At 48.3% G+C, this 25,715-nt stretch overlaps 2 protein-coding genes across 8 annotated transcripts in view; one reads left to right on the top strand and one right to left on the bottom strand.

Moving 5' to 3' along the window:
- ZBTB8B (zinc finger and BTB domain containing 8B) overlaps window positions 1–189 on the bottom strand; it is a 42,583-nt gene extending 42,394 nt beyond the window's left edge. Inside the window, exon 1 of one of the 2 annotated variants that reach the window (XM_045035480.1) lies at window positions 52–189. The gene's annotated coding sequence lies outside the window, so the exon portion shown is untranslated. The remainder of the gene's footprint in view (window positions 1–51) is intronic. The other variant, XM_045035479.1, reaches the window with a different exon arrangement.
- Window positions 187–25,359, top strand: BSDC1 (BSD domain containing 1). 6 transcript variants are annotated; one of them, XM_045035482.1, is made up of 11 exons: window positions 187–282; window positions 866–926; window positions 5,759–5,875; window positions 8,772–8,939; window positions 10,587–10,641; window positions 13,284–13,399; window positions 13,830–13,898; window positions 14,060–14,138; window positions 15,442–15,921; window positions 22,161–22,351; window positions 23,809–25,359. In XM_045035482.1, coding segments are annotated over exons 1-11 (1,371 nt in total). In that variant the 5' UTR covers window positions 187–280; the 3' UTR covers window positions 23,842–25,359. The 6 variants fall into 6 exon arrangements, with proteins under 6 accessions (XP_044891417.1, XP_044891419.1, XP_003989866.1 ...); XM_045035484.1 differs by lacking the exon at window positions 187–282 and adding an exon at window positions 419–555; XM_003989817.5 differs by lacking the exon at window positions 187–282 and adding an exon at window positions 555–599 and having other exon boundaries at window positions 22,248–22,351.
- The last annotated feature ends 356 nt before the right edge of the window (window positions 25,360–25,715 follow it).

Below are 25,715 nucleotides of genomic sequence, written 5' to 3'. Positions count from 1 at the left end.
CCCTCGAGAAGCCTCATGGAAGTTAACTGGGATGAAATTTTCTCCACACACCTGCAGACCGTAGCCCAGGGCTCCGCTCTGCGCTTGTTGGATTAGCCCGAAGAGACCCCAAGCAGCTGTTACGCGGCTTGTTTCATAAAGGGGGGGTGGTCCTAGACCTGAGCTCTAGGGTCCAGACTTTCGAGCTCCAGCCCCGCTGCCTCCCTTTCTCCGCTCCGCTCCCGCGCCTTCGCGGTCCAGCTAGAGGGACGAACGTGGCCCTTAGCAGCCACCGTATCCGATGTACGTTGATTAAAAAGTAGTTGTGGTGGGGGGGGGGGGTAGGGCTACCGCTGGGGAGTGGACCCTGAGAACCGAACTGAGTGAGGATTGGGCCAAGAGTCCAGAGGCGGAGTTGAAGGGCGAATTGTAGACGGACACTGGACGGAGCTCAAGGAGGCGGGGCCCAGTAGTGGACCGGAGCGGAGATTGGGCTGGGGGCGGTGTCAGCGCGAGGATTGGGCCGAGCGCTCCGGGGCGGTGCCTGAGGGGGCGGTGCCGTGTCGGAAGTCAGAGGTCAGTAAATAGTGGTGATGTCATGCGGGCAAGATGGCGGAAGGGTGAGCCCGTCATCCTGCTCTCCGGCGTTGGGGCCTGAATTCTCTGAGGGCCGGGGTGCTGGGTCAGGGTCCCCGTGGGGAGCAGGAGGCCAGCGCGCGAGTGGACGGAACTGAAAAGGCGGGGTGGAGTCGCAGTGTGAGGGGGGTGGGGAAACGGTCTGCCAAGTCTCGGCCCGCGGACCACATCTCAGGGGGAAACTGAGACCCGATCGTTGCGCGGGCAAGAGTCGCACCGCAGGGCCGCCAGATGTGTCTGTCTTCCACAGGGAGGACGTGGGATGGTGGCGGAGCTGGCTGCAGCAGAGCTACCAGGCAGTCAAGGAGAAGGTAAGCCGGGCCGGCGCCCTTCCTCCGGCAGGGCCTCGCTCCGCCTCACTGCAACCAGGTCCGAGCGGCCCCGCCCGACCTACGTGGGCGCCAGGCCTTCGAGATGAGGCCCACCGAGCTCTACTGTTATACCTTATCGGTGTAAGGGAGGACTGACCCCGACTCAGGCCAGTGTGACAGTCGCCACGGTGAAATACATGTTGGTTTAAAGGCTGGCGCGACCCTTTTGTAGGAATCCATAGGAAGAGCAGTTTATTCCAGCTCCGGAAATTCACAGCTTCGTAGAAGAGAGAAGAAGAACTCTAGCGATAGAAACTTAACTGCTCTAGTCATTCGGGTATTAGAATGGCACAGCCAGCACTCTGTGACAGGTCCTGAGGATAAGCTGCAATCCTGGGCCTCACGAAGCTCGGTCTAGCAGGGAGGCAGCAATCCCTGTGGGATGAGTGAGGCTCTGCTCCACCAATGGACAATGCTGTTGTGTGTTTCTGTTCCCTTCCGTGCTAGTTTGTCCAAGCGGGCCCCAGTGAATTGTGGAAAAAAGTTAATTACCGTTTACCTCAGGGAATTGGGGTGAGTCCTGCTTCAGGGCAGACTCGGGAGGCTTCTGATTCTGGTTAAATCAGTCCTCTACTCTGGGAGCATTTTAATACCTCCTTTAGCCTATGCAGTCCTGGACAGCCTCTCAGCTACAGCCTAGCAAATGCCCTGAGTTGTTTACGTTGTTGATCAGCACGAGGAGAATTTCACAAGGAAGTTCAATTGAAGAGACCTCAAAGAAGGTCACTTCCATTGAGCGATCTCTTGGAAGGAGAGTCTGACGTTCATTCAGCAGGTGTGCGAGGGGCTCCTGTGTGTTTCTCTCAAGGCTGGTCTTACCATAACTCATGAAAAATACATAGTTGGTTAGCTTTCTATCTTCGTTCTTGGGGAACTGCCAGTTTGAAGCAGGGGTGTGGACGTTGTTTCTGCCTTTGACAGTTACCCCATTCAGAAAGAGGACTTAATCTCCCTCTTAGCTGCTTACTGTTAGACCAAGTTGAGCAAGTTATTTAACCTTTCTAGGCCTCAGTTCCTCATCTGCAAAATGGGAGTACTGATTATACCTACCTGATAGTGTTGTAAGGATTGAGTGATAATGTGTAAAGCACCAAGGACAATGCTCAGCACACAGTAAATAGTATATAAGCTGGAGTTATTTTTATTAAGTCCTGAGGAGGGTGATGGGGAAATCCCTTAAACACCACCCATCCATTTTTACCTCCATTTTTTTTTTTTTTTTTCTTGGTCTTGCAGTGCTTTCCTGGCCTTGCCTCCTTCCCCCTTCCCATCCTGGCTCCATCTGGACCACTCAATTCCCAGGACCCTCAGTTCCCTTGCACCCCTTAGCGTACTGCCCTAGAGACAAGTTTGAGATGGTGCTATAATCTACCTTCCTGTGCATCTTCCCTCATCCTATAGTGTACGTGTGTGCTTGCATTTACCCACAGACAGCGATAGAGAAAGTCATATTGCTCTTTGGCCCAACCACAGATTCACCAACCTTACTCAGGCCTGAGCAACACCCAGCAAGCTTTTCCAGTCTCTGATATGCTTTTCTTCCCCCTTGCCTTCAGAAACTTTCCCCAGACCTAACTCTTCCTCAAGTCCACTGTTCAACTGCTTCTTCTTTTACCTCTGGGAGACAACCTCATCTCCTACTGTTTATAATTTGAGATCAACAGCGTGATCTCTCATGACTCTGTCCCCATCCCTGCAGCTACCACATACAAGCTTATCTGTAAACACAGTCAGCTTCACCTACCACTTGCCAAATCCAGTGGGTGGTTTTCAGCCCTTATCTTCCTGGACCTTTCTGCTGCACTTGACACTAGTGATCACTCCCTCTTTCTTGAAACTCTACTCCTTTGGCTTTGTGGCATGCTTCTCTCTCAGTTCTCCACATCTCCAGGCTTTTCTTTCCCGACTGTCTCATGACTTCCCCTTTCTGCGCCTTAAAAGTGTAGTGTTTGAGGGGTCTTGTCCTCCGCTCACTGCTCTGTTCACTCTACAAACGCTTCCTGGGTGACCTCCTCCATTTCCATGATGGAGTGACTCCTAGTCCTTTACTCTGAACTTTAGTGTTTGAGAATAGCTGCTGATGGACAGCTATCCAGACACACCACACATGCTACAGGACCGAAATCATTGTCATCACCCTCTCTCTAAGCGGGCTTCCCCTTTGGCATTTTCCCCCTCAGCTGGCAGCCCTGCATCCACCCAGGCACCTAGTTTAGCAGCCAGTGGCCCTTCCTTGACTCTTTTTTGCCCTCAGTCAACACATCCATTTAATCACCAAATCTACCTTTTTTGACGAATATTTCTTGAACCAGTCCCATCCTTTCATCCCGACCAGCACTGTCCTTATTCATATTCTGTTTTCTTTTCCGGACTATTGCAGCAGCAGCCTCCTGACTGGTTTTCCTCTGTCTTCTACTCTTGTCACTTTTGGACCCGTCCATGGCACTCCATGCCAGTGACTGGAGTGACCTGTGAAAAAGGCAAAGCTCATCATGTCCCACCTCCTTCAAACCCTTGGTGGCTCCCCATTACCCTCAGGGCTGACCAGGCCCTCCATAGTTGCCCCTGGCAACCTCTCCAGCTTTATTCCAAACCAGTTTTGCTTTACCTTTTATGTTCATTAGGACTGAAATGCACATGGGCTTTGGTAAGCCTTATGCCCTACTGTGCCCCAGGCAGGCTTCCTTTGCTGATTCCTGCTCATTCTTTAGGGCTCAGTCCAGGCTTCCCTTCACCAAGTCTTTCCAACTTCCTGATAATACACTGGTCACCACTCTGCCCTTGTGTATCAACACTGTTATATGAACATTTTGCCAGTAGACTACGGTCTTCTTGAGGGCAGGCACCATGTCTGTTCATATTTGTCCCCTCAGAGCTCACAGTCTAGTGACAGCCGTTTATCAAATGATCATGCTAATGGTTATTTAATTAAAATTGCTCCGGTACATGTAAATTTAACAAGCAAATTTAAGCACCTGCTCTATGCCGCGTTCTGTGTCACATACTGGGAAAGCATCAGTGAACAAAAAACACGGGTTCTGTGCTCAGGGAACTCAGTTTATCCAGGAAGCTAGACTTGGAACAGGTAATCGTAATCTACAGTATGACAAACGTTAGAGAACATTCAGGTGCCCTGGGAACATGAAGCAGGGACCCAACCTAATCTGAGGTGGCATCAGGGAAGCTTCTCCAGGGAAGTGACATTTAAGCATAGATCTGAAGGAGAAACCAGAATTAACCAGTTGAAGGGGGTTATTTGTTGTGTTTTTTTCACTTATTTGTTTGGAAGAGTTAGAACCATATGTTCTAATACCATGAAGGTAAGGAAGATGCTAGAGCATCTGAGAAACGTGTGGAAAGCCAACTAGAGCTCAGTGAGGGACGCAGTGGTAGAGGATGAGGGCCAGAGATGAGATTATATGGGCCTTGTAAGTGAAGGGAAAAATGGTATACTTGCTCATAGGACACTATGGGCACTGTAGAATGTAAAGCAGGGGCAACCTGGTCTGTTCTGACTTCCAAAGCTCCCAGCAGTGTCACAAGGAGAAGGCAGTAGAGGTATCTGATACAACCTGCGAGGAGTCCATTCGACAGAGCAGGCTGGCCTGGACCAGGATGGAGAATGGCAGAGTGGATGGAGATAGAAAATAAATGGCCCCTCCACTCCAATTACAGAGTCCTGAGTCTGAAAGGGAGACATGATTCCGACTCCCAGAGAAGCTTCTTGCTGATAGATGAGACTACCCCATTTCATCCCAGGCTGATGAAAACCAGAAAAAAGTCACCAGAACCCTCAAAAATGCAAAAAAAAAAAAAAAAAAAAAATTCAGGTGACTCTCCATGTGCAAAATGAGGGGGCTTGCCAGGGGAGTACAGAGGTAGTTTGGGAAGGTACCCCAGAGTGGGTAAGGATGAAACAAAGCAGGGCAAGACTCAGACCAGGGCCGAGGGCCTGCTCTCTCAAACCTGGTCTGAGTGCAGGGTGAGCAGCAGGTCGGTCTGACAGAAGCAAATATTCATTCTGCCCGAAGGATCTCTATGGATGAATAGAACCCTAGAATGGTAGAAGCAAGACTTCGGAGGCAATCCAATCCAGTATTTCTCTCAACACCCCCTTTGTGGAATGTAAAAACCACACACCTTTTTTCTGGTATTAAATTGCCAAGAATCGCTCATAAACGCTTTCTCAATTATTAATGTCACTAGTACAACATGTTTATTTAGTTTTTCAGACAAATAATTTCACATACTGCCTCATATTTCAACTGAACTTCCCTGTAATAAAAAATAAATAAAAATAGAAACACTTTCCCTTGATAAAAAAAAAAATCACACACCTTTTCTTCAGGTTACTTGAAATTTGAAACAAATGTCATGACTTAAAGGATTTCAGAGCAATGCATCGGAGTCTGTTTCGTTTCCGGACTGTGTGCACTCCCTTCCCCAGTCTGCTCTTGAACCACCGATTTAGTGTACCTCCCTCAGGACAAACCTGAAACTAGATGAGAGTTACTTGTGGCCACAGAGCTTATAAAGGTCAGGGCTGAGTCTCATCCCGATTCTCAGAGCTGCAGGGAGTCCCTTTGTACTCTCTGCTGTTCGGTAATCCCAGGTCATGGGATTGGGACAGGCAATCATTGTTTCTGTGCTGAGGCTTCCCATGTCACTTGAGGTTTCCATGTGTCTGTCTGGGATAGAAGCAGCCCCGGGAACAGGAACAAAGGGTAGTGGAGCCAGCTGGCTCTGTCATCCCTCTCTTGTCTTCCCCGTAGTCCTCCGAAGCCTTGGAGTTCATGAAGCGAGACCTGACAGAGTTCACCCAGGTGGTCCAGCATGACACGGCCTGCACCATTGCAGCCACGGCCAGTGTGGTCAAGGAGAAGCTAGCTGTGAGTACTCCCTTCACGCTCTGAGTGACTGTCCTTCACAGCCTGATACCCCAACCTTTCTACTATTAAGTGATTGTTTTTCCCCCATAGGCTCCCACTTTGAAAGAATTATGTCTGTCAAGCAAACAAGCTATATAGAATAAGTATTAATAAGCTCTCCCATTTCTGTATTGTTTTAGCAAATGTTTTCCTTCTGGCAAAGTCATTCACTGTAGACAGTTTAGAAAATACATGTAAGTAAAAGAAAAAGAAAGACCTAGTTCCATCTCCCAGAGGTAACGACTGTTAATATTTGGGGAGTATGTTCCTCGTTCTTTTTCACTTTGTCCACTTTCTTTTTCAAAACTGGAATCAACTGAATATCACGGTTTATAACCTACTTTCTGGCTTAATCATTGCAAACCTCACTCTCCAGCATCATAAACGGCTTGTTATTTTGTTCTGTAGGTTTAACCAGTTCCTAGTTTCCTATTTCATTTTTTTCGGGTACTGGATAAACAGAGCTACAGTAAACATTCTGATTGCTAAATCTTTGTCCTTCATATTTTCTTTATAATAAAATACTAGAAGGGATCATCCGGTGAGTACAGTTGTAGGCCTTTTAATATTTATTGCAAAACTACCCTCCAGAAAGGTTGTGCCAACTTCTATTCTTACGGGCCCTGTTTTTATTAATCAAAGATGCGTGGCAGAATCTTCTTGTGAGATAGGATTTAGATTCTAAAGTGAGTGTGAAAAGTGAAAATAGTGTATGGTTGGCTATCCCTGCAAAGCTCAAGCTTCCGATGAAGTATAATATATAGGTTTTGCATGAACAGTTTCTCCTTTAGTATTGGGGAAATTGCACTTTCTTCATCTGATCTCCATCTGAATCAGTTGCCTTGAGATTAGAAGCCATGTTATGAAAAACATGTTTTGGAGTTCTTTTAGCCAACCTTAATTTTGTTGACTCCTCTTGTAAAATACTGTCTGCGGGCTAATCACGGCTACTCATGAGCATGAGCAGGAGTGACAGATAGTAATCCTGCTGAACTGCTAGGGTCCAGCCAGCAGCAGAGACATCACTCATTTTTTCCGTTTATTTATTCCTTTTTAAAATTTTATTTTTATTTTTTTTAAAGTTTACTTTGAAAGAGAGCACAAGTGAGGGAGGAACAGAGAGAGAGAATCCCAAGCAGGCTCTGCACTGTCAGCACAGAGCTCAATGTGGGGCTTGAACTCACAAACTGTGAGATCGTGACCTGAGCTGAAATCAAGAGTTGGACGCTTAACTGACTGAGCCACCCCAGCTCCTCTTTTTCTTTTCTTTTCTTTTCTTTTCTTTTCTTTTCTTTTCTTTTCTTTTCTTTTCTTTTCTTTCCTTTCCTTTCCTTTCCTTTCCTTTCCTTTTCTTTTCTTTTTTCTTTTCTTTCTTTCTTTTTTCTCTCTTTTTCTTTTCTTTCTCTCTTTCTCTTTCTTTTCTTTCTCTCTTTCTTTCTTTTCTTTCTCTCTCTCTTTCTCTCTCTCTTTCTCTCTCTCTCTTTCTCTCTCTCTCTCTTTCTCTCTCTCTTTCTTTCTTTCTTTAGTGTTTATGTATTTTTGAGAGAGACATCCAGCAAGCAGGGGAGGGGCAGAGAGAGAGTGGGAGAGAGAGAATCTCAACCAGGCTCCTCACTGTCAGTTCAGAGCCTGATGTGGGGCTCCATCTCAGGAACCGTGACATCATGACCTGAGCCAAAATCAACAGTCGGTCGCTTAACCAACTCAGCCACCCAGGTGGCTATTTATTCCTTTTTTTTCATTTGACAAATATGATTGTATATCTGTGCTAGCATGTGCCAGGCATGCTGATAGATTCCGGGTGTAAAATGCTTGGATAGCCTAATCAGGAGTAAATGCTATGGTTTCCGCGAGGTTTTTAGAGCCTGGCCCTGTCAGCATCCTATTTCTGCTTGTTCAAGGATATCCCGGCCAGTGTGGCTCAAGCTTGGTGTCTCACTTGCCCCTTCTAGACAATGCATACGTTGGCCCTCAGCTGATCCCAGGTTTGCGTCTAGGCAAGGATATGTGTTCTCACCCTGCCCATATGTCCCCGGTCTTTCATAGAGAATGTTCTACTTCCTGAGCAACAATGATGATGACATTGTGATATTACAGTACTGCTAGTTAGTAGATGTTTGTTTTATGCCAGGCTTGTACATGCCTGATCTTTTTTATTTTTCACAGCAGCCCTCTGAAGGAAGTCTGTTTGTCCTAATTTTACAGATCAGGAAGCTGACTCAGAGGGGGTTAGGTCTCCAAAACTAGTACCTTTGCCACCACTCCACCCACAGGTCCCCTTCCCCACAGAGTATGTACAGCATGCATCCTATCCTGCCCATTTTTTTAAATGTTTATTTATTTATTTTGAGAGAGAGAGAGCAAGTGAGCGTGAGCAGCAGAGGGGCATAGAGAGAGGGAGACAGAGAGTCCCAAGCAGGCTCTTTGCTGTCAGCGCAGAGCCCACCTCAGGACTCGGTCCCACGCACTGAGAGATCGTGACCTGAGCCGAAATCCAGGGTCGGATGCTCAACCAACTGAGCCATCCGAGCATCCCCTCTCCTGCCAGTTTTTGATCACTATGACTAGCCTTGAAATTTTGATGAAACAGCCAGTCAGGGAGTTCTGCTCTGACTATGTAGGCCTACTGGGGTCCTGTTCCACACCCTCTTCTGGTGTCTGGGGACCCTGGCTACTTCTGTCCTTCTCCAACCTCAGAGATGGGGTAAGAGGCCACGAGCACTTCCCTGGTCCCTACACAGGGATGCTTTACCCCTGATGCTTCCTTTGCCCCTGACGCTTTACCCCTCAGTAGCCCAAACTCTAACTTGCAGCCTGCTCCTGGGCCACTTGTTTCCTCTTCTGCTTCTCTCTGCAGACTGAAGGCTCCTCGGGGGCAACAGAGAAGATGAAGAAGGGGTTGTCTGACTTCCTAGGGGTGATCTCCGACACCTTCGCTCCCTCACCAGACAAGACCATAGACTGCGATGTCATCACCCTGATGGGCACACCCTCTGGCACAGCTGAGCCCTATGATGGCACCAAGGTATTCATTAGCAGCCTCCCCTGCAGGTGCCTAACAGCACTAGATGCCATCTTCCAATGTGCACTCATAAAAGCAGTATGTGTTCAGGCCAGAAAATAAGTATATGTGTATATACTGGAGAATAGTACTAATCAAGAAGATAATTATCGCTAAATCCATAATCCCATCACTGAAAGAGAACCACTTATTTCTTGTTTGGCTATAACCTTTCATTTCTTTTTGTTTACAAACATTGGTAAAGATAGTTTGAACTCTTTCGTTTTAACAAAAAAAGCACTTTATACATCGAATTTTATAACCTGCTGTAAAAACATATATAAAAAATATCAGCATCTTTCTTACCATCCTTTTAATTATTTACATTCTTGCAAGTGAACAGAGCATAATTATTCCAGTCATTTCTGTAGTGCTGCTCTTGGGGAGTCCTTTCAGCTTTCAGCCTTGATAAGGAATGCTGTACAGGTATGATCTTCTCCCCGTTTGGGTTAAGGCTGATTTCCAGTGGGAATCAACGTGTGGGGGGAGGATGTCTTCAAAGCACTTAGATCAACAACAGTGGTAGCGTATTTCTTCCACATTTTATCTTCTCACATTACTTCTTCACGGTTCATGGAGTGTTTTCTCCTAAATTCACAGCGTGATGTCACAGCAGGTTGGCATTGAATTTCCTTTCCAAACCTACTGATTTGTCAAGCATATCTGCCAGCTCTAGTATCAATACCACCACTTAGTGGACATTTGAGTGGGAGTGTGAAATTTCCTAAATTGTAGGATTTTAAATTCTAACAGCTGTAAGTCACCAAAGCCACTTGCTGAAGCTCTAACGCAGACAGCTGGCCTTTGCTCCACGTAACATTGAGGAGGGGAGGTGGGGTCTTCTGTTGACCAGCTAAAGTTTGCCACTCCTGTGGCCTTACCGGGAACATGGCAGATAATTCACTCGGCAGACTGGCTATGGAATTAAGAAATTCTTGGGGCGCCTGCGTGGCTCAGTCGGTTGAGCGTCCGACTTTGGCTCGGGACCTGGTCTCAAGGTTCGTGAGTTTGAGCCCCGTGTCATGCTCTGTGCTGACGGCTCAGAGCCTGAAGCCTGCTTCCGATCCTGTGTCTTCTTCCTCTCTCTCTGCCCCTCCCCCACTCATGCTCTGTCTTTCTCTGCCTCTCAAAAATAAACGTAATAAAAAAAAAAAGAAAGAAGTTCTTGATGAATGCTTTTAATTTGGGGAGATACATTATTTCAAATTTTGCCCATGAATTTGGACTTTATTAGTGTATTTGCACTAATGCTTTTCAGGTTTCACACAATTCAAAAGCATTTTATACATACAAGTTTATAGCCTGCTTACACTGTGTCTTAATTCTCCAGGTGGAATACTAGGGGAGACCATTTTTCCAGGAGCCTCAGTTTTTCACTCCTAGCCCAGTATTCCCCTTTCTAGCCATGGGCAAGCTGACAGGTGCCCTGTGGGGTCTGGCAGCCAGCAGGGGAGAGGCTGGGTTGAGGCTGATTTCCAAATGGGAATAAATGTACAGGGGAGTGATCAGTCTCTGAGCACCTAAATCAACAACAATGGTAGACTATGCTGTCAGAGAGGGGGTGCTTTCTCCACCTAGCACTCCAGAATTTCTGTTCTTTATTTCTTACAGGCTCGCCTCTACAGCCTGCAGTCAGACCCGGCAACCTACTGCAATGAACCAGATGGTGAGGGGGTAGCGGTGAGGGGGAGGCTTGCAGGGAAGGGAGACCACGGGAATCTGGGATGAGCACCCTGTTGGTCTCTACTAGCAGTGGCCCAGCACCTCCTGTGTGGAGAGACCAGAGTGGGACTAGAGTGTACCTTATGTGTGGTAGGATGGGTTGACAGTCCCTTTTCCTCCCTGAACCCAGACTGTGTTCATCTCTGCAGTCTGCAGAGACTGCTCCGCTCCCTCATTCTCAGCTTAGGCTCCATCCCAGCCCTGCTGCCCTGCCTGCCTTCTCTTTGGCGCTTATTTGCCAAGCCCCTCTCATGCAGCAAGCCCCAGGCTGGGAACTGGAGCTCAGAAATTAGTCAAACCCTCACCCCAGTGCAGACCTCCAGGAACCTGCTGTTAAGAAAGAGAGACAGGAAACAATGAATAAAGCAAGGATAGTAGAGGTAGGGGCAGTAGGAACCCAGAAGGGAAGCACCCGGTGCAACCTGGGGAACCTAGGATGTGACACTTACGTTGAGTTTTTAAGGATAAATTAGAAGTAAACTAGTTTGGGGGGGCGCCTGGCTGGCTTAGTTGGTGGAGGTTGCCACGCTTGATCTCAGGGTTATGAGTTCAAGCCCCACATTGGGCGTGGAGCCTACTTTAAAAAGAAAAACAAGTAGACTAATTTTATTTTTAGCAGTGGGGGAAGGTGTTCAAGCATGGCAGTAGGACATTTTAAGGTCCTGCATTTGAGAAGTCTAGATTAAGGGGTGCATGTGAGGGAGGGATGGCAATGAGAGCTGCTGGTGGGGGCCGGACTGGAAGGGCTTTGGGTGCCAGACCATGCAGTTTGAATTTTTGTCCTAAAAGGCTCAAAGTAGTGGTTCTTAACTTTTTTTTTAGTCACAAAGGCCTTTAAAAATCTGTTGAAAAGGACAGGCCCTCTCTTCACAAAATTTTATTTATTTACTTACTTACTTACTTACTTAGAGCACAAGCAGGGGAGAGGGGCAGAAGGGGCGGGGGGGGGGGGTGTGCGCAGAGAGAGAAAGAGAGAGAGAATCCCAAACAAGTTCTCCATTCAGTGCAGAGCCTGGGCTCGATCCCATGACCCAAACTGAAAGCAAGAGTCGGACGCTTAACCAACTGAGCTGCCCAGGCACCCTCTCCACAAAATTTTATAATGCCATATGGGAGGTCTTTGACCCTCTGTGAAGCCCATGCTTGGACCCTAGCTTAAAAAGCCCTCCCTCCAGGGGAACCTGGCTGGCTCAGTCAGTGAAGCAAATGACTCTTGATCTCACGGTCGTGAGTGCGAGCCCCACATTGGGTATAGAGTTTACTTAATAAAAATAATAATAAAAAATTAAAAATAAATAAAAAGCCCTCCCTAGAGAACTACTGAAAGGTTTTAAAGCCTGAGGTGATCAGATTTTATTTTGTTTTATTTTATTTTATTTTATTATTTTATTTTATTTTATTTTATTTTATTTTATTTTATTTTAATTTTGTAAAAGAGCCATCAAGCATAGACAAAGATGGGCAGACTGGGTAGGAGGCTTGGCAGGAATCCCCACGTCAGAGGTAAGTCCAGAACCCAGGGAGTGGCAGGTGGAATGAAGAATGAGGTGTGGAAGACACCGAGGAGGTGGAACCCAGGGCGATCAGATAAAGGAGGAGTCCAGGACAGCACCCAGGGTTCTGGTGGATAACTAGGTGGGACAGTTTAGGGATGGAAGAAAATGAGCACGCGTTGCATTTGCTGCACCTGAGCTGATAGAAGTTTCCAGAGGACACCTGGACCCCTGGCTCTGGAGCCCAGAAGGGTAGCCTGGGCTGCAAAGACAGATTGAGGAGTTGTTGGGGGAGGGAGAGGTTAAAACTTGTGGCTTAGTAGAGGTTATCTTAGGAGAAAATAGAGAATGGGAAGACATAAGGAGAGGAAAAAAGAGGAGCCACTGAAGACTCACATGGAACAACTGGAAAGGTGGGAGGGGAATCATAGAAGACTGAGAAGCCAGAAGAGAAGAGGGCGTCACGAGGACGACAGTGGCTCCCAGGGTCAGAAGCCGGACTGGTCACACGAGAGAGGGCAGAGAAGTAGCCTTTATTTTTGTTTTTTAAGTTTATTTATTTTTGAGAGAGAAAGCGTGTGTGTGCATGCAGGAGTGGGGAGGAAAGAGGGAGAGAAAAAATCTCAAGCAGGCCCCATGCTGTCAGCATGGAGCCTGACAGGGGGCTAAATCCCACAGACTGTGAGGTCATGACCTGAACCAAAATCAAGAGTCAGACGTTCAACTGACTGAGCCAGCCAGGTGCCCCAGGAAGTAGCCTTTAGACTGGCAACATGGGGGTCCCTGGGGACCTGAGAACAGTTTCGGAGAGGAGGGCGTTCGGTAGCCAAGTGCAACGGGCTAAAAAGCAAGCAGCATGAGAACGTGCAGATAGTAGCCCGTTCTAGAGATCGCTTAAATGCTATGCCGCGATACCAGTGGGGCCTACCCACCCCTTCACCCTTCCCGACCCCCCACCTTTGGCCAAATGGCTTTGAAAAAAAACCTTAAGCTTTCCTCACTGCCCGTGTCCAGGCTTAGATATGTTTTCTGTAGGCCCGGTGTTCTTTCTCCAGACCCAAAAAACTGACCATCAGTGTCTGTCCCTCTGCAGGGCCCCCGGAATTGTTTGACGCCTGGCTTTCCCAGTTCTGCTTGGAGGAGAAGAAGGGGGAGATCTCAGAGCTCCTTGTAGGCAGCCCCTCCATCCGGGCCCTCTACACCAAGATGGTGAGGGCCCAGCTGGCAGGACTTTACCCAGCTTCAGCTTGAGGTGTCAGGAGGTGGGAGGCACATATCTAGCTAGAGTCACTGCAGTTACCTGGCCCAGAGAGCAGCCTGAGACCCTCTAGAGCCAGGCCAGCCAGGTCCTGAGCCAAGACTCTACATGGGCAAAGCTGATTCGCCAGGCTTCTGGCAATCAGGGGAAAAATGGAAGGGCCAGCAAAACCTGATGGGAATTCTTTTCTCTCTCCTTGGCCAAGCTAGGCCAGGAAAGTGGGTCTGGGGATGGAAGGGTGTTAAGTGCTCTGAGGAAAACCGCTCAGCCACGGAGCCACATCTTAAATCCAGAGCAGCTGGGAGCAGGCTGATAAGGCTGGGGACACAGACCGTACACAACCACGCCCAAAGTCTCATCTCCACTGTCCCCTCCCTCCAGGTCCCAGCAGCTGTTTCCCATTCAGAATTCTGGCATCGGTATTTCTATAAAGTCCATCAACTAGAGCAGGTATGCTGGCCTGGCCCGGGGAGGTCCACTCAGCCCTTGGGGAAGTAGACTGGATTTTGTTGAGGGAAGAAGGGGCACAAGGTACCAAGAGTTCTGGGGTCAGGGCCGGGGTCTGGGGAGAGTGAGCCCTGACTGCTTCTGGCCATCTCCCCCACACTCAGGAGCAGGCCCGGAGGGATGCCCTGAAGCAACGGGCAGAACAGAGCATCTCTGAAGAGCCTGGCTGGGAGGAGGAAGAAGGTAAGAGATATTGAAAGGTGATGGGCAAGTAACAGGTCCTGTGCTGCCTGTAGGGACCATCTGGCCATCTCTGAACACCGGAGAGACCTGGCATGCAGGGAAGCGTAGGGCATGTATACGGCGCTTGTCCATGCTAAGGATAGGCTGAACTAAAAAGGAAAAGTTTGCCTGGGCTGGCGGAATTCCCGGTTTAGGTAAGGAAATCACATGTGTCAGTAGCAACAGATTCCCCTGCCAGCCTATGGGCCAGCCACTTCACAGTCACCTAGGAGGCTTATCAGAATTCAAGATTCCCTTCCCCCCATTCTAAATGAGACTCTGGGGATGTGGCCAAAGTTGTACTTTAAAAAAATTTGGGGGGGGGGGTGGGGCACCTGGGTGGCTCCGTCAGTTAAACACCGACTTCGGCTCAGGTCATGATCTCACGGTTCGTGAGTTTGAGCCCCGTGTCGGACTCTGTGCTGATAGCTCAGAGCCTGGAGCCTGCTTCAGATTCTGTGTCTCCCTCTCTCTCTGCCCCTTCTCCACTCGTGCCCTCTCTCTCTCCGTCTCTCAAAAATAAATAAACATTAAATTTTTAAAAAAATTTTTGATGTTTATTTTTGAGAGAGAGAGAGGGAGAGAACGTGAGTGGGGGAGGGGCAGAGAAGGGGAGGGGACAGAGGATCCAAAGTGGGCTCCATGCTGACAGCAGAGAGCCTGACGCAGGGCTGGAACTCATGAACTGTGAGATCATGACCCTAAGCCGAAGTCAGATTCTTAACAGGCTGAGCCACCCAGGCGCCCCCAAACTTGCATTTTTAACGAGCTCCCCTGGTAATGGTTCGTGCCTAGCCAGGTTTGGGAACCACTCGCTTAAGAGCTCAGCCTCCTCTACCTGGTAACTCAACTTTGGATAGTATGTTGGAGCCACCTGTGTGCTATTAACACATTTATTAAGTGGGGGTAAGTTAAAGAAAAGTTCAGTGTCTTGCCCGAGATCATACACTGAGGATAGAGCAGAGCCCAGCCTGAGCCCAGAACTGACTGTCAAGTCTTAGCTTTCGAATCTATAATACCGTCTTGGGCTGTGCTGCCAGAAGCCGAGTGTCCACAAGACATATGCTAGGCCTCAGCGTAGGAGAGACTTTGACCAGCAGGAAGTATCTGCAGAGGAACCGTGATGGGGAAAGGGTGAGGAAACTGCACCCTTTAGTCTTGATCGGAGTAAGCTTTGGTGCGAACCTGAGAGCTCTTCAGAGCTCCAAGGTTGTCTTGGGGCTGACCGGGGTACATAGCCCTCTTTCCTGTTCTCTCTCAACAGAGGAGCTTGTGAGCGACTCACCCACCTCTGCAAAAGAGGCAAAGGTTCCTGTGGCCAAAACCTCCACATCCCCTGAAGGAGGACCTGGCCCCCTGAGCCCCTGTGAAGAGAATCTGATGACTCCGGCCGAGCCTCCAACAGAGGTGACTCCCTCAGAGAGCAGTGAGAGCATCTCCCCCGTGACCCAGATCGCCAAACCTGCCACTGCAGCTGAGGCACCCGTGTTGCCCAAGGACCTGTCCCAGAAGCTGCTAGAGGCATCTTTGGAGGAACAGGGCCTGGCTGTGGATGTGGGTGAGACTGGACCCCCGCCCCCAGCTCAGTTCAAGCCCCACACCCCTGCTGGCCGCCCCAGTGGCCCAGAGCCTAGGCCTCCAGCCAGAGTAGAGACTCTGAGGGAGGAGGTACTCACAGACTTACGGGTGTTTGAGCTGAACTCGGACAGTGGGAAGTCTACGCCCTCTAACAATGGAAAGAAAGGTAAGTCGAGGCCAAAATCCCAGGGAGCAGGGGGGAGGGGGACAAGCAAGAGTTGTTACCCCATAAGGCAGACTTGTCTCTTTAGGATCCCAGAAGCATTTGTGGTGCCAGTTTCCTCACCCTTTCATTTGTGATACTGATGATGGTGACAGCTGCTATCTGTTGAGTATTTATTACCTTATTTCATCCAAGGTGTACATATGCTCTGAAATAAGAGTGCATCTTACAATCGTTGGAGTCTTAGGTCCAACAGAATAAGGTTTATGCCATGTCCTGGGCTTAGTGTGTTATATTGCATTTAATTTCTCATTTCATCTCACAGCCCAGTCAGGTCGGTATTATTGCCTTCTTTTATAGATGAAGAAAACGAGGCTCAGAAATGTTAAGTAACTTGCTCAAATTCACATGGCCAGGAAGTGGCAGGCCCAGATTCAGGCCCAGGTCTCTGACTCAGAGCCTATGCCCGTAACTACCACACTGTCCGTTTGGACAATTAAGCCTTACCCTGGGTTGGAAATCCCTGTGTCATTGATTGTCAGGGGTCCTCACCCTTTTTGACCTCAGGAAAGTCATTTAGCCTCCCTAAGCTTATCCCATTATTAGGAGCATGAAATCCATAAAACTTAACACGTACAGTTTAAAAAAGAATTAAATGAATCCTCATGAACTTGCTGTGACCCAGCTTAAGTTTTAAAGCTTTAGTTTCTTATCTGTATAGTGAAATTTGAGACTGGAGACTCTGACTTTTTGTCAAAGGGGAAGGAAAGGACAGTAAGAGCTCTGGGGTTGACTGTTTTGCCACATCCAGAATCCCTCTTCAGAGATAGCTGATTGTCAGCAGGGCCTCTCCTGAAACACACACACAGTACCAGTCAGCCACGAAACTTGCCCAGCAGGTGAGCCCTGGCCTGCTGGTGCTGAGAGACTGGTTTGCTGCAGTGGAAGGGAAACTGGCCCCACCACACCCCTCCCCTTGCTCCCTGATGGAAACCACAGGGTTTCCAGTTTCCAACACAATGCTTTCCTTCTGGCTCTGATTCAGTGAGGTCATCCATTGAGCTCCTACCTACTCTTTATGAGACACTGAGGAGGGAGGGGCAAAAGCTGCAGTCTTTATGATGAAACATGAAGCTGTATGGGGCAGGCTTGATGCTGGAGGAGTTCAGAGAAAGAAGGAAGGCTCCAGGCATCAGCGGTTGGTTTACTGAGGGGACAGGCATTGTATAGGAGAGGTGAAGAGTTGAGGGCAGCTGCGGGGCTCAGGGGCCTACAAAGTCCAGATAGCAGAGGCCATGGGCAGGAGAAGTGGTGAGTAAAGCCCACTTTGCTGTATTATCTCCCAGGAGAGGGAGGAATAAGAAGGGTAGATGGGTTAACTCAGAAGCAGAACTTAAGAACTTAAAATCTTAGCCAAACTTGGAACGTTGGACTCGGTGCCATAAAGTGGCAGGGCGTGCTGCTCACATTAGATGCCTGACCTGTACGAAGAGCCTCACGTACAGAGGCTAAGGGCTCAGACTCTGGGGTTTGAACAGTTCTGGGTTCAAATGCCAACCTTGCTCCTAAGCCATGTGACTTCAGAAAAGTTACTGATCTTCTCTAAGCCCCATTTATTCCTCTACAAATTGGGGGTAATTGTTCCACAATAGGTCCTCAATCAGGGAAGAAATATGAGTAGAGCCCTGCTTTGGGGAAATGATGATGATAAGAGGTACTATCTCTGAGCACTTTCTATATGTCTGTATCACTCTGTGCTAACACTGGATATGCATATCACTTAGTCCTCACAGAAGCCCAAGAGAGGTCTGTGTGAGTTCCCGCCCCCCTCCCCTTTTTTTTTACTGGTAGGAAACTTGAGATCAACCACCCACTCACTAAGTATTTACAAAAGCATGAAAAAGTACTTTGGGAAAGTGGAAGAGTAGGTGAGGGACCCAACAGGTGGTATGGAGTTGCTGGCTGGGTGGTACTAAGGGCCCGTTTGAGATAGCAGTCATGAATTTTAAGAGACACCAGTCAGCACTGGTGTACTTTTGTCCAGCTACAGTCAGTAGCCTAGGTGCAGGCACAGAATAGATGGGGAGCTGGATTTAACCAGGGTTCAAGTTTAGCCAGGGGAAATCGGTAGAGGAAAAGAAGAAAGTCCACAAGTATATGCAAAAAAGTGATCAGAATTGTGGCTCATGGAATTGGAGCTGGGAAAGGGAAGGAGAGACAGTGAAACAGTTGGATTAAAGAGCCATAGGCTCCAGGGCACCTGGGTGGCTCAGTTGGTTAAGTGTCCGACTTTGGCTCACTCAGGTCATGATCTCATGGCCCGTGAGTTTGAGCCCGATATTGAGCCCCGCATCGGGCTCTGTGCTGACAGCTCAGAGCCTAGAGCCTGCTTCCGATTCTCTGTCTCCCTCTCTCTCTGCCCCTCCCCCCTCACACTCTGTTCCTCTCTCTCCTTCAAAAATAAATATAAAAAAATTTTTTGTTTTATTAAAAAAAAAAATACCGTAGGCTCCATTGGGAATTGGGCTGTGGGAGAGCAGGGTCAGAAAAAATGAGTGGTGGGTTGAAATGGGACAAAATGAGATTACGGGGGAGCTGTGGCATAAGCTCTTCATTGCTCTGCTCTGCTGCCTCTGACACTCGGGGGTTTGCAGGAGGGCTGGGTTATCGCTGCTGAAGACCCACCACAAGCAGTCACTTAGTCGGGAGAAGATGGGGCCTTGGACTGACAGGAGGACAGTGGGAACAGAGTAGAGAGAGTGAATCTTAAAAAGAAATAATGAAGGCTTGGAGACGGTGAGTGACTCCGTTTTTCTCTTAGGTCTACATCTTAGATGACGTAAGAGAGGCTTGGTCTCTGGACACAGCAGAGTCTCTTGGGGTAGGCCACACAGTCTCCCACAGTCCAGGGGCAGTGGGGCAATCGTTGTCCTTGCAGAGCTGCTTCCCACCTGCATTTTGACCCAAGAGCCATTTAATCTAAGAGCCTGGACTTACCCAGCTCAGGTTCCCTCAGCAGGAGGAGGGGAAGGAGAGACTGAGACAGGCCTATGGCCTGCAAACCAGAAGGTGCCCTGGGCTGAAGGCCCTCCTTCACCAATGACTGACTTGAGAGTGGCTTTTGCCTCCATTTCTTCTCTGGGGAAGCAGACATCCAATTAAACAGAAGAAAATGAGCTGAGTGACAACACTGTGAGGTTAGTAATCACCTGAAAACTCCCCTTTCTTAAAAAAACAAGCAAACTCCATCAGGAAATCTTAAATTGTTTTGGCATAGTTCAGTTCTCCGCCACATGCACAGTGTAATGGAGATGTTAGTACTCTTGTGTGAGAGGACAAGGTGGTGGGAGGAGGCACATGGCAGAGACAGCCCTGGTTCTCATCTCTGCCACTCAAAGCCTTCATTTTGTCACCTGAAAACTGGGACTGTTAATACCCACCTCAGAGGGTGGGTGTGAGGTGCTCCAAAACTGTAAGCTGATACTCTGTTTTCCACCCCTGGAAGGACTGCCCTAACATTTAAAGCCTGAAAAAGAGGGCAACCTGAGGTTAGGGAAAGCGGTCATGGCCATGGCCACACCTCTGAAATGAGGAATCAGCCATAACTCACAGGAAGCCAACACTGACAGCCAGCCAGGTGTGTGCCGCCAAAATGTCCTGAAGGCATAGAGAGACTTGGATGCGGAGTCCGAAGAACCTGGTCTCAGTTGCCAGTCTGCCCTGGCTAGCCGTGGGACCACGTGCAAAATTACTGAACTCTGAGACCGTGCCTTTAACGGCCCCCATTTGTTAAATCCCCACTATGTGTATGTGTGTTACGTGCACTTCACATCGACACTTCTAATCTTAACACTGTTGGATCTCAAACTGCAGGCCCAGGCCTACAAAGAATCACCCGGGTATCTATTTATAATGCAGAGTTCTGGGCCACCACTTAGACGTTCAGAATCTGAGTGAGGGGGAAGGGGAGGCAGGTATCTGCATAATAAGCTCCTCCTGTGGTTCTCTGCAAAGAGGGTGGTTTTATCCTTGTTTTATAAATAGACTGAAGCCCAAAATAACTTACCCAAGACTACACAATAGATAAAAAAAAAAGTAAAGATTCCATCCAGGTCTACAGGGCTCCAGAGACCCAGGATGCTTGTGGCCAGGAAGTGAGAACAGAGCAAGACCCCTTATAAGGAACACAGAGGCAGTGCTTAGGGGAGGTCTCAGAGCCTGGGTGCCTGGTGAGGAGCAAGCTGTACAAGAAACAAGGACGTGTTTACAGGTCGTGCCATTGGGAGATCAGGGACCTACTTTTTTTAAATATGCTTTTAATAGACAAAAAAAGTTACAAAGTAGTATGTGTTCATTATAGGAAAAAAAAAAAAATACCAAGAAAATTACCCCATGACCTCATCACCTGGAGGTAACTATTGTTAGTATTTTTGTGGGTATTTTACACATCTTTTCTCTGTGTACGAGCATCTGTGAGCATATTTTTTTTTAATGCTTATTTATTTTTGAGAGAGGAAGAGAGAGCATGAGTGGGGGAGGGGCAGAGAGAGAGAGAGAGAGAGAGAAAGACACAGAATCCGAAGCAGGCTCCAGGTTCTAAGCTGTCAGCACAGAGCCCGATGCAGGGCTCGAACCCACAAACCGCGAGATCATGACCTGAGCTGAAGTCGGATGCTCAACCGAGTCACCCCAGGTGCCCCTTTGAGCATATTTTTTTAATGGACTTATAATACATATACTTTTTTTCTGCATATTCTTTTTTAAAAAACTCTTTTTGTAGTTTTCTTCTTAGTAATAACCTTCACATGGACATTTTTTTATGTTCCCTCTAAGAAGTCCTACCCAAGTAACGAATGTTTAGAGCAGTGACTGCTAACCTTAGCAGGCATCAGAATCACCCAGAGCAGGGATGAGTAGACTTTTTTGTATAGGGCCAGATCACAAATATTTTAGGCTTTGGGGGCATACAGTCTGTTAGAACTACTCAGCTCTGCTGTTGTAGCAGGAAAGCAGCCATAGGCGATATGTAAACAAGTGGCAAGGGCTGTGTTCCAAAGCTGAATTTCCAAAAACAGGCAGTAGGCTGGATTTGGTCCATGGGCCGTAGTTTGCCAACCCTGGTTTAGAAAAGGGTCCGTGAACATCTGTTGGGTGCAAACTCTGTATTCCAGGCACTGGGCATTCCTAAGGAAGGAAAACAAAGAACCCTGCCCTCAGGGAGCTCACATTCTAGTTCCTCTGTTATTGACAATAAGCATATTAAGTCTAATGATGTAATATGTTCGAAAGTGATAAATGCAATGGAAAAAAGAATAAAGAGAGCAGAGTGCGGAAGTGGGTTGCAGTTTAAAGCGGGATGGTCAGGGCAGGCCACATTTAGATGGTAGGATTTGAGCAAAGGCGTGAAGGAGGTGAGGAAGTTGGCCTGTGGATGTCTGAGGAGAGAGTTCTAAGTACAAGGAACAGCCCATGCGAAGGCCCTAAAGCAGGAATGTGTCTGGTGTGTTTCAGGAGTAGCGAGGTCAGTGTAGGTAGCGTGGAGTGAGTGAAGAGGAAGAGGTTCATTGTTTATGTCTTCTAGAAGATTTCTGTGGCTCCTGGGATCCTCTGGGCCAGAGTGCTTCTTCACTATTTAGTAACTTACTTTTCCTCACTTAATAGTTTTAGATTATTTTGCCATGCATATAAATGCTCTACAGCCTAACATTTAAAAGCCACATAATGTTCCATCATGTGACTATACCATTTATTTACTTTTGTAATTCCCTGTCAGTGGACTCTCAGGTTTATTTATTTATTTATTTATTTATTTATTTATTTATTTATTTACTTACTTACTTACTTACTTACTTACTTACTTATTTTTTAGATGTTTTTATTTATTTTTGAGAGAGAGACAGAGCATGAGTGGGGAAGGGGCAGTGAGAGAGAGAGAGAGAGGGAGACACAGAATCAGAAGCAGGCTGCAGGCTCTGAGATGTCAGCACAGAGCCCAATGCCAGGCTCGAACCTGCAAACCGTGAGATCATGACGCAAGCCGAAGTCGGACGCTTAACCGACTGAGCCACCCTGGTGCCCCAGGTTTTTTTTAATTTTCATCACTATAACCGCACTACAGTGAACATCCCTTTGGCTAAATCTTTTACTGAATCCAAGATTTTTCCTTAGAATGGATTCCTAAAAGTGGAATCACTGAGCCAGAGTGACAACAGAATGTGAGAGCTTTGATGTATGTTTGCCAGGCCCTTTTGAAGAGTGCCATAACCCCCAGCTACAACCTGCTCATACGTACCCCTTCCCACCTTTGACACTGTGGATCATGGTTCCAGGCTCAAGCACAGACATCAGTGAGGACTGGGAGAAGGACTTTGACTTGGACATGACTGAAGAAGAAGTACAGATGGCACTCTCCAAAGTGGATGCCTCTGGGGAGGTGAGTAGGCCTGGCTGGCCACAGGGAAGCAAGCCCAATGATCCCAGTGTTTGAGGACTCCTCCCATCAAGTGCAACTGTCCCCTCAGGGCGGATCCCTGTTCCTGAGATGGCAGCTTCAGGCCCTGAATGGTTTCCGTCAGCAGGCTCTGTTTCCCCTCAGTCCCAGGGTAGATGGTGAGAGAGTACCTGACATTAGCTCTGCATCAGAGTCACCTGAGGAACTACTAAAAAATGTAGACTCCAAACCCTGCCCCAGATCTTCTGATTCATGATTCCCAGGGATGGGACCTGAACAGATAGATTCCTGGCCTTGGAGACAAAAGATAGTGTGATCTAGGGCGAGTCACTTAGCCTGAGCCTCTGTTTTCCCATCGAAAACAGAATTGATCTTAGAAGCACATAAGCTGTGAGAGGTAATGCATGTAGACATGTTAGGCATCGTGCCTGGGACATGCGAGCTCTCAGTGAATGTTACTGAAGCCACCACAAAACCCAGTCCAGTTAGAAGCTCAGAGGCCTTATTACTCTAACTCTTCGTTACCTGCCAAAATCAAGAAGGAGTCATTTTTGAATGAAAGGCAGGGAAAAAAGCTCTCACAGCTAAGTGGCAAGAGTGAGGCTCCAGCCCAGACATATAACATTCAAGTCAGTGTTACTCCCACTGTTACACAAGAATCACATGATTTCTTCTATCATGTAGCTCATAAACCTGCTGTAAAGAGGTAAACAGATTAGAAAGATAGGCAGGGCCTCGTTTTTCATCTGGGGAAACTGAAGCCTGGGGAGAGGTAGAGACCTACCCATGAGTACTTTGCTTCTATGACCTCACTATACCCAGGGTAGAGAAGGCCCATGATCCCCTATCATGTCACAGGGGCTTAATGCCTTCTGGGTCTTTGCGACCCTCTGTAAAACCTGGCCACCATGTACCCAGGCAGTCATTCTACAACCCATCATACCAGGGATCAGCTGACAGCAGGCTGATAGAAAGTTCCCTGGAGAGACTTCAGCTGAAGTTAGGGCACTGGAGCCCCTGATGAAGACCCTGTGAGCACCTGCAGTACAGTGCCACCTTGCTTCTGATCACGGGGCCACTCTCAAGTTTTCCTTAAGGGATTGACTGAGTTGGTTCCTGGAAGCAGGATGTCCCCTCCCAGTGTCCAGTGTTGGCTGATGGAAGCATTTCCTTTGGGTCTGGAATGATCAGAGCAGCAGCCCCACCACTCGGACACAGGGCAGCTCTGCTCCCAGACATGTTCCTTAAGACAGTGGTTCACTCTCCTAGGGGGCAAGGTGTGGCCCAAGGGGTGGGGGGCGGGGTGTGCAGGGAGTTGGGGGAGGATGTTTAGGGGAGGGCTGTCTGGAAATGGGGGCAGCAAGGGGAGGCTGGGTCCGGGCTTGACTCAGAGGAGTAAATATGTGTTTGTGCTCTCCGTTATCCCCTCCTGTCCGCAGCTGGAAGATGTAGAGTGGGAGGACTGGGAATGAGGGGCCAGAGCGCGCAGCTCCCCCACTCACAGAACCTCCCACCCCCTCGCTCACCTCAGCCCAGCCCTGGAAGACACTGACTGAGAATGTCCCCCCAATGGCTTCTGTCAACCAGACCTCTGGGTGGCTCTTTACTGGTCTTTTGGGCCTCTGCTTACATCTGGGAAGGGGCTCACTGAATCCAAACCAGGAACTCTGACTTGTGCCAACCATAGGATGACTCAAAGGGGAGGAGCCCTACCCCCCTCACCAGAAGAGCCTACATTTCTCTGCTGAACGCCCACTGTTCTTGGGGACTCTTGCTGGGAAGTCCCAAGGGGTAACTCTAGCCCTTCTATCTGTGCAGGACCTAGGTACCAGTCTCTTGGAGGAAGCTGAGAGAACACTCTGTCCACCCAAAAGTAGGCAAGGAGGGCCATCCCACCTGTCCTAGCTAGACAGGGATGGCAAGCACATTTTGGTTCCTATCCCAGTGAGTGAGAGGCATTCGTCTCTGGGAAATTTGCCTCTCTTGGGAATCTCCCCTTCCCAGGCATTTTCCATTCCCAGAAAGGTTCCTTGTGGTTCCAAATCTAGAGACCAAACCCCAAGTTCCCACCTCTTCCCTTTCGTCCAGCCCAGGCTGGTATGTCCCCAATGCCTCTCCCAGGGCTTCTTCATGTCAGATGCACCCAAGTCCTTAGCCCAGCTGTGCCACCTGCAAGAGTCTGCTCTTGCATTTCTTCCCCTCCCCAAGAAGGGAGGGGGTCACTTCAGGCCCTTCTGTGCATTGCCTGGCGGGATACCTTGTCCAACCAGCTACCCACCTCGACCCCCCTGTAGCTTAGGACACAAGCCAGCTACCGGCGGTACAGAGCAGCGATCAAAGCTGAGTCCTTACAACTCTGGTAAGCCCAACTTCTCCACCTCAGCCCTTCTGCTGCTTGAAGGGATATGCTGGGGGTGAACTTCTTGAGACTCTTATCAGGCTTCTGCAAAAGCTCTTCTTCCTGAAGACAGACCCGGTCTTTGTGGCTCTCACCCTTTGCTCTGGTAAAGCTATTCCTCTCTTGGAGGACTGAGGGGCTGCAGGAATCCCTGGAGACCCTGGTGCTTCATGATGCTGCTCTGGTGATTCTTGTACATAATCTGGTGTATTCACCAATGATTTAAAGGGATTGTGGTCAGGTACGCCAAGAGAGTGGTGGTCAGTTCCACTTGAAACCTTCAGTGAGGGGGGTGGGATGGAGAGAATCTTTTTTTTTTTTTTTTTTTTTGATGGGATGGGGTTTTTCTCTTTGTAATTATTTCTTTAGTTTAATTAACTTTTTGGTTGTTTGTGCAATATTATATATTTTAAATTATAATGCATCTCCCCAGAGTATTTTGTAGCCAGGGAAAGAAAAAAGGAAAACAAACAAACAAAAAAAAAAGATTCTAACAGCTGTTAGTTTTGTAATTAAAAAAGAAAGAAAAAAGAACTTTGTCCTGAACCTTTTCCAGACTTGCCGTTAACAGCATTAAAGAGATTCAACAGAAGCTGGAAGGTGTCTGGGGGTCCGTTCTTGTCCCCAACAGCAGTTGCCCTGGAGCCGGGGCGGGATGAACACAGTGCGCAGGGTGGCTTTCTGCTTGGAGCCCGGGGAAGGGGCAGGGATGGTGGAAGTTGGGGGGAAGTCTGGGTCCTGAGGAAACCCCTGGTCCTCATCTCAGACAGCTTAGACTTTGGGATGAGGCAGGGATAGGGCTCCCAACAGGCCTCTTACCAAGACAAGGAGTCAAGAGACCACTTCTGCATTCCCAACGCTTCTGCTTTTATTCGGAAAGGAAGTTGCAGCAACAGTGGTTCCAGCTGCTCTTGGTCATTTTTCTCCTCTCCTCCCCCTGTACGTGTA

Source organism: Felis catus, chromosome C1, assembly GCF_018350175.1.
Source record: "Felis catus isolate Fca126 chromosome C1, F.catus_Fca126_mat1.0, whole genome shotgun sequence".
NCBI lineage: Eukaryota > Metazoa > Chordata > Mammalia > Carnivora > Felidae > Felis > Felis catus.
The sequence above is the reverse complement of the archived record's forward strand: the minus strand, read 5'-3'. Positions and strand labels throughout refer to the sequence as shown.